At 43.2% G+C, this 8,926-nt stretch overlaps 1 protein-coding gene across 1 annotated transcript; it reads right to left on the bottom strand.

The window, feature by feature from the left end:
* Positions 1 to 363: 363 nt before the first annotated feature.
* PRR35 (proline rich 35) lies at positions 364 to 5,708 on the bottom strand. The gene is made up of 2 exons (XM_025169076.2): positions 4,069 to 5,708; positions 364 to 2,802 (listed from the first exon to the last, which is right to left on the bottom strand). Exons 1-2 carry the CDS (start codon positions 5,706 to 5,708, stop codon positions 1,917 to 1,919), a joined length of 2,526 nt encoding a protein of 841 aa, XP_025024844.2. The 3' UTR covers positions 364 to 1,916.
* Between the last annotated feature and the right edge of the window lie 3,218 nt (positions 5,709 to 8,926).

The raw sequence follows: 8,926 nt of genomic DNA, 5'->3' as shown, positions 1-8,926 counted from the left end.
ATTATCGTTATTGTTGTTATTATTCATAGTACAATCAGTTCAAGTAATATTTATTCAATTATTTTCATGTAATGAATGTTTGGGGGTCGTTGAACAATCTGAAACTTCATGAAGGGGTTGATGAGCTGAAGAATTGGGGGACCCCTGATTTAGATGAATTTTGACAAGAACATGCATTGGTGCTTCGATGACATCGTACTTCTAACAAAATAGAATCCATATTACATCTTCACAGGAACATCTCCTGTTCAAACATTAGCAAAGAGGCTAGAACATTATCTTCCAGCTGTTTTTAATTTAACTGTTCTATATTTTTGTACACATTTGCAACTGTGGACAATAAATAGCATGTGAATACTTTATCCCACCCTTTCCCTCCCTCTCAGAGCACCATTCCACCTTATAAATAAATAACTTTAGAACATAACAGGTTCTCCACTGGTGATTGTCATTGGTTTACACAACAAGTGCAGTGGAATCTCGCCCCAGTGTTGACTGAACAGCTCCATTCAGAGATGATTAGAGTGAGCAGCGATGGGAATATCATCGGGGCATAACAGTATTCAGTCTGATGATGAGGAACCTTTGTGAGAGCAAAAGAATACTGTTGTGGCAAATGCCTTCATTCTGACTCTAATCTGTGTGTGTGTTCCTACTCCACCGCAGAAGTGTATTACCGCATCCTCAGCAAAGGCATTGAATTCTCTGCTGATTAATGTTAGTTTTGGGTAGATATTCCAGTGTTGCTAGCCAAGCTGGTTGGACGTTTATGCTTCTGGTAAGCAAATATTTTGCAGGGTTCAGAGAAAGAACAAAGAATGCAGAAAACCCTTAATTCAGGAAGCTATCTCACCATTGTTTAGCTACAAGGCGAGTGGGTCAACTGCTTCTCCAATTGTCTTCCTTCCTTGAAATCATCCTTTCTTAGAGAAGATGGAAAGTGTGACTAGGTCCAGTTTAATTGTCCTCCTTCCCCCCAAATTTTGGGAAGGGTACTTTAATTTGAGGGCAGAGTTTTTGCTTGGAGAGGTCTAGCTCCTTCACAAGATGGCTAGCATGATTGTGCCTGGGGAGATGATTAAACCAATCTGCCATGACTAGAAGATGACCTCTCATGTAGAAGCTTGTCAGGAAGGAGAAAATTCTTCATATTTGCACAGAAGTCTGCTTTTGTAGCCTTCACAAGGCTGCAGGCAAAAAAAAACAAGTTTCCTCAACGTTGTTTGGTACTAAGACAATTTATAAGGTAAGTTCAGGAGGAAGAATTTTAACCAAACAAAGAGTTCTAACAGATGCTAGGAATGGGATCCACCTAAGGATCTACAACTTTAGAAGGAACTTGGGCAACTGAATGGATTCTGAAGGACCATGATTTCTCATGCAAGTTTTTCGAATGGTACTGCCACTTTCCTGTTAAAAAGGCAACTGGGTTTGTGGCTAATCCACAATTTATCTTGCAGCAGTTTTTCATTTTGGCAGGAGGGACTATCCTTGAAGCTGGATTCTTGGAAAAAAGGAAAGGAATCCAGAAATAGTTCTGCTTGATCCCAAAGATTCAGCATCAGAAAATGCATCTTGCTTGACTGACAAGGGAAGAGATGGATTGGGTCTTCTGAAATGCAAAGGCACTTGTCCTTTTGAAAAATGTCACCTCTCCCTCGCTCTTCCCACCCCACTCACCCTGTCCAGGTCTGCAGAGTGGGGATACAATGAGAAATGCTAATGCAGAAATGGAACTTCCCAAGTTGCATGTCATTCATAAAATGTGGACAAGAAATGCTTTATGAACCATCTGGACTCCCAAAGTTCAAGACACTATATTGATGAACCGGATAGTTTCCAGATCTGAATGTCTGTTTCTTTTGGCTCAAAGGACAAGTGTGAAAAGGACTTTTTGGAGCGGGTGGTCAAGCACTCTACACTTCACCAGTCTCACTAGGCAGATTGCATGACAAAGAACATGGAATTGCCCGGCACCCTAGTGGGGCTTCTTCTGTCACAGAAAGCGAAGGGCCTTGGTTGCCATTAGATCTTCCATCTGTGCAGAGCAGGACACTGGAATCTGCCTCACATTTGGTGGTATGGCTGTAATATGGTTCCATCACATGCCTGAATTCTAGTGGGACATTGAGGGGAAGCACTTCAGCTTTGATTACAGCTCCCAGGTGGGTCTCAGAAGAGGAATTCCGGAGGTTTTTGGAATGGCTCATCTTGATTAGCAGGTCAATGGTTTTGTTCTGAGTCTCAAGGAAACAATCTGATACCTCTTCTTGACCAGCCTCACACACCTCCAAACATCTATTGGTGGAACTGAGATCTTTGCCTTCGACTTTCTCACCCTGGATGCCAACCTTGGACTCTTTCTTGTCCTGGTGTCCTTTCTCCAGACTTTTTGATGACCTTTTCAGTGAGAGATCCAAAGGACCTTCACTGAACTTGTTTGTCTTCTCCAGTGCCTGGTGGATATGGAAAAGTTCCTGCCGGATTTTGACTAACTGGTCCCTAAGTTGCTTCTGTGCGGGAGTGTCCTCTTTTGCCAAATGTGAGAGTTTCTTCTCTACTTCCTGATACTCTTCTAAGGTTTTTGACAAATCCCCAATGAGCACTGTGGTCATCTCTTGGTCTCTTGGACCAACAGGTATGGCTTGTTCATTGCTGGGCTTTAAAAAAGGATGGTCTGAAGCTGTAATCATATCAGAGCTCCCAGTTTTCTCCTGGCCTTCAGAGAGGTTGTCATGAAGTTCTACCTGCCAGTGGTCCATGGGCTTTGAAGGTTGCATGGGTGTAACTTGCAAACCAGAGCTGGTAGAAAGGTAAAATGAGACAGAAGGAAACTATTAATAAAATAGAACAAAATGTCAAAGGAAGAAGTGTGCATTTGGGCACGCAAGCTCTCTTTCCTTTTCTCAAATTGTACCACATGGAGTAGAGCAGAGGAAAACATGCAATCAGTACAGGCTAGTGATTGCACACCATACAAGGCCACTTCTTATATTCTGAACTTTCCCCATACTAAACAGATCATACCAGGAACCATCTCGCCATCATTCCAGCAAGATTCCATGACATCCCTAAAAGCCAAGGGATTAGTTAGTACAGCAGAAAAAGACATGGAGTTGGGGCAGGAAGAGGGAGAGAGAGAGATGTGGCTTCACTATTACCCATGAAATTCATTGATGGCATTTAATGCCATGACCAAATTAATCCATTTCCTGGGTTTGCATGAAGCCTTGAGCCATAAAATCACCAACAAAGCTAGTTTGTACAACCCACTGATCTGACCAAATGTCTTAACCAAAGTGAAATTTAACTCAGCTTCAAATGTTAGAAAATGTAGCCATAAAGGATTGCAATAGCCTGGCAAAATATGCTATATGTATTCAGCCAGTGGGTGACCCTAGCATAAACAGTGTGGTTGTGTTCAGACATCACACCCAATCATTGGGGTTGGTAAACCACAGTTAATGAATTAGCTTGTTGAGTGCCAGGCTTTATAAAAATCTTCCTTATAGTCTACAGCTGGCAGTTTGTCAACATACCCCATGGGTACAAACAGAGGCATACCAGCTTTGGTCTGTCTTGCTTCTATCTAATCCAACCTGCCTTTGTTTCTCTGTTTCCTGTGGTCCATGCATTGAGGGGTCTGTGTCAGCAGCTGGTGCCCCCCAAAACCTTGTTGTTTTTAATAAAAAGCTGAAGATTCTACCCACACATCAGAGGAAAGTGTGGAGAGGTGCCTTCTCCTTCTGCATACATGGCACAGGTGGGGAGAAAATGTCACAAAGCCATAGAGAAAAAGTGGTTAATCCATGATCTACTCCCAGCTCCTCGTTTCCTGGAGAGTGGACTACCCAAACTTCAGTTTGAATCTGGGTGGTGTGATCTCAGACTGGTTGTTGAGCTGGGGGTGCACTAAGCATCAAAATGGTCATGATGGCCCCCAGGGATGCCAAAACTTGGGAGTTGGGAAGCTGAATTGTGGACCTCTATCCCTAAAGGTTGCCCATCCCAGCCAGAAAATATACTTTATGCAACGTGTATGACTGGAGAAAGCAGATCACGTCATACCTGGCTTGGTAGGTCTCTTTTTCAGGTGTTGCCATATCGGAGCTTATAAAATCAAGGCCACTCTTTGCAAATTTCCTCTTCAGGTTACTTGTGGTGACTCCACCACTGTCCAAACAAGCTGCTCCTGGGAGCTCTGCCTTCTTGATGCTGTTGGGGAGGACAGCAGCACCCTCTTTTATGCCCATGAGACCCTGGTAAGCATCAGGTGATGACTTCCTACAGAGGTGACCAGCAGCCAGCAATGAGTAGCTTTCCCTTTCATGGACCAGCCATTTCTTTTCTTCCTCCTGGAGTAGCAATCTTTTGTGGCTTTGCTCGGGAACAGGCTCTTCACAGAAACCTTTCACCCAAGGAAGGCCTGTCTTCAGCACTGGGACTTTCAACACCCCTCCTTTCGGGGGCTCTGTGGAGGTCTGGGCCTGGAGGGGAGCCGGTATGGCTGTGACAGGCAGTTGCTGAGCCTCAGGCTTGGCGGAAGCCATCTTGCTTTCTGCTGAAGTGAAGGAATGCTCGAAGAGCAATGGATAGTAGAAACGTGGGAGGAAAGTGGATCTCTCGGGGTTCTGCAAGGGCTGGAAATGTGCTGAATGGGGGTGCATCAGCTGGGCTGTGGAAGCCAGGAAAGGAAATTGGGCCAAGTGGGAATGCGAAGTGGTACCACTGGTCACCGAAGGACTGAAATAGGAGAAGAGATTGGGAGCCAGTGGGTAGTTGATCCCCAGCAGAGAGAGGTTGAGGCCCTGGGGTTCATGGAAGTCACCATAAGCTGGAGGAGGGTAACAAGGGATGATGTTACTATCTGCACACGGAGTCAGAACCCCAGTGGTGTTTCTCCTTTGCCCGTTGGCAACTAGCTTCCATTGTTCCATGAAGACCCCGCTGCTTCCCGAGCATTTGGAGGACACTTTGCAGTGCTTTGGTTTGGTGTCCAACTCCACAGAGGCCACCTCCTTTCCTTTGGACACATGTTTCTTTAAGGAGAAAACATCTGTGATGATGAAGTCAGGCGTGGGGTCTTTAGAAGCCTTGTCCTGCTTGTTTTTAAACTGAAAAAGCAGGGTGTTCACATCAGGTTCGGTAGACTCCCCAGCAGATGGGGTCTCCTTGATCACCTCCTTCTTCTCACCTCTGTCCACTTCCTGCAAGAACCTAGACAACTCTTCTTCTTCTTCCTCCTCCTCCTCTTCTTCTTCTTGGAATTGGCTGGTTTCATCACTCATCCTTTCTGAGGAGGTCATGTCTTCTGTCCCTGGAGGCCCGCCTTCTCTGTCATCTCTGTCTGCTGCATGTTTGGAGTTAGTGGCCCCCATCACCATAGTGTCATAGGCCTCAGACTCCTCCCGCCTCCCACGAACCCGAGAGGCCTCTGTGGCTTGCAACAGCCGGAGTTCTGGATGGAGGAGACCACCTTTCTTGTAAGGCCAGTCCGACTCGATTAGCAGAGACAAGGAATTCTTACAGAGGCTGTACTTCATGTGGTTGTAAAGATGCGATTTCTCCATGCAAGTGAACGGGCACTGGAAACACTTGTAATTATAGGGTTTTCCCCAGGGACGGGGAATATAATGGGGTTTCTTCGGTTTGCGTTCCTTGTGCTTGTAGACTGGAGCCAGCTTGCAGCCTGCTTCATCCTTGGACATGGCTGCTCCTAACAAACCCAAACTCCAGGGATCAGTTGCTGGGCACGAGGCATTCACCCCTTCTCCTCAGCTCGCTGGATCTGCAGCTTACTCTGAAAGGAGAGAAGTCAAAATAGTGCATTTACAGCAGGATAGTGCATTGGGTCCAAATTGCAGGCCTACCAGATCACTTGTGGTGTCTATGTAGGAAGATGTGTGGACTTCAACTTCCAGAATTCCCCAGCCAGCATGGCTGGCTGGGGAATTCTGGGAGTTGGTCCACACATCTCCAAGTCACCAAGGTTGAGAAACACTGGTCTAGTCCATGCTGCTGAAGCCCCAACCCTCCCCAAAGTCAATAAAATGGGGCAAAAATTTCAATCCCACTTTGCGACTCGAAAAAGGAATGTCAGTTATCAATTCAGAGTACAGTATTCATGTTTTAGCACCTGCAAAATTAGGTGGGAGCTGACACACCTTGACTGTTGTCACTCGCTGACTGATACAAAGACATAACTGATAGATGCTAAAGGACTCTACTGTCTGCCTATCCAAGCTGATTTACGTTTCCCCTTTGACCATGTGCAGTAGTTTTAAATGCAGAATTTCCATGCCACTAATTTTCCAGACTCTGACTTTTAGTTTTGTTAGATCACGGTTTTAGCTTTAAGGGATATATTTTTATTATTTTATTTATTATTTTATTTATTTATTTTTATTATTTTATTATTTTTTTAAAGGAGTCGTTTTTTAACGAGATGGGCGGCGACCAATTTTATATATACATAAATAAATAAATATTAGGACTTTAGCATTAGGATTACAGCTTTTGTGTTTATATTATTCCATTAGAATATGATATATTGATATTATATTCATATTTTTATTGTACATAGATGCTGTTTTGGTTGTGAGCCACCCAGAGTTCGGTACAAGATGGGTGGCTGTATAAATGTATTATAAATCATTAAATGATTATTATAAATCAATAGTAAACAAATAAATAAATATTCATATCTAGGAGGTCACCTGAGAGTATGTTCTCTGACATCTTTTCTTTTTATTTATTGCTTACTTGACAGCCTCTGTTTTATGCAGGTCATTGGCTGAAATAAAGATTGACTGACTGGCCAGGTTCTCACAACATGGTTGATCCAGTCAGTTGCTACTCTGAGGAAAATACTTGTAACTGTGTACCAGAAGCATGTGCTTAGTGACCTCCTGGGATTTGACAAAGAGAGCAGGGACCCTGTTTATTCCTGTTTTAATTTATAGATATAGGTATAGCTATATTCATCCATCCATCCATCCATCCATCCATCCATCCATCCATCCATCCATCCATCCATCCATTCTTAGAGTTCTTAGGAGTCCTAGTTCTGTAGGGCCAACCCAGGACTTTGTCTCAGAAGGAAGAGAGTTTTTGTTAACGCTCTCATCCATGTTGACCTGACAGATGATTTCCAGAGGTATTTTAGCCCCCATTTATCCTGGGGCTTTTTTGGGCTAGAATGGTCCCCCTCTAATTCAATTGTTGGCTGAGTATGTATTTACTTATTTGAAAGATTTGTAAACACCTACACTCCAAAGGGTTCTAAGCGGCATACAGAATAAAAGCAACAGTAGAAATACAATAATACAATAAAAAATAAACCACCCAGAGTTGCTGGGAGTCAGGTAGCATATAAATTTAATAAATTATTATTATTATTATTGTTGTTGTTGTTATCAGGTAGTCCTCAACTTACAATAGGGACCTGAAAATTCATTAAGTGGTGCAGTCATTAAGCGAGGCATCCCGTGACCAAGCTGATTTTACAACAGTTTTTCAGAGGTCATTAAGCAAATCATGTGGTTGTTAAGAGAATCACATGGTTCCCCATTGAGTTTGCTTGTCGGAAGCTGTCTGGGAAGGTCACAAATGGCGATCATGTGACCCAGGAATGCTGCAATCATTGTAAATACATGCCGGTTCCCAAGCACCCAAATTTTGATCATGTGACTGCGGGGACACTGAGATGGTCATAAGAGTGAGGACCAGTCACTTTTTTCAGCACTGTTGTAACTTTGAATGGTCACTAAATGAATGGTCTTAAGTCAAGGACTACCTGTATCATTATTTTAAAAAGCCTCAAGGTATCTCCAGATTTGGTGCCCATCTCACACCAGCTGTTTGCACAACACAATAATTTTTCTTGTGACCCAGTTTGCATCCTGTGCAAACAGTGCCCTTGTTATGCATTTCCCTTGACAAAAATGAAGTTATTTCTCTAGATTCCCAATGATTGAGGGGGGGCATTAACTCTATTATGTGTTGGGGAATAGATCCTTTGAAAGTACAGCTCATTGATGGATCCCATACTTAGCTGTCAAAGATCCCAGGCTCAACCTTTAACATCTTGAGTCAAAGCTGGGAAAGATTCATCTCTGATGGATATCTTTTGCTCTTATTTGTCTTTTTCTTTATTCCTATTGTCTCCTTTTTAAGTTCTAAACATGATGCAAAAGAGACAACCACATAGTTAAATTTTAAGGCTTTTCCTACATGTATATAAAGTTTTACACAACAGCTTCTCCCCTGCGGTTGTCTTATATAACCTCTCTCTATAAGCAACTCTTTCATAAGTCACAACTAACAGGTCTTCATCCACTGAATAACTGAGGCCATAAATTTATCTTTCCAATGTTGAAGGATCAGCGTGGAGAGGAAAGGTGTGGAGAATTCATTCCTTTGTCCAGTGATCCATTTCAGGTAATAGGTATGTAGCTAAAAAAAATGGATGTTTGCAAATATTGAAGTTGGAATAATATGTGTGATCCCTTCTTCCCAGAACATAATTTTAGACAACACAAAAGGATACAGTTTAATGAAACATGATTCACATTGCATTTCCATTTTGCCTAGGTTTTACAGAGGACGACAACCAGAGGCTTCCTCCTTGTCTAGAATTTGTATGTTAACTTCTTCTATGTTAAACATCTCACATGGGCAGGAAATTGCAAAGATAATCTTTGAGCAATGGCAGCAGATCAGGTAGGAGTGGTGGCAGTGACAGGCACCACAGTCATTACATAACTTGGGATGATTTTGGAAGCCTAAGCTGGGTGAGATCTCTACTGAAGCACCAGCTGCAACTGGCTTGTCTTCTCCTCTCGCCTTGTGACAGTCATTCCACCAGGTTGCAGAGAAGAAGGGAAGAGAAGCTGGAAGACCAACATCTCCTCTCTCTCTCCTTCAG

The sequence above is a fragment of the Python bivittatus genome, unplaced genomic scaffold, assembly GCF_059951505.1.
Source record: "Python bivittatus isolate LINGU-HERP-01145 unplaced genomic scaffold, Pbiv_v1 ctg000640_np1212, whole genome shotgun sequence".
Classification (NCBI taxonomy): domain Eukaryota; kingdom Metazoa; phylum Chordata; class Lepidosauria; order Squamata; family Pythonidae; genus Python; species Python bivittatus.
Note: the sequence above shows the minus strand (reverse complement) of the source record. Positions and strands in the feature narration are given on the sequence as shown.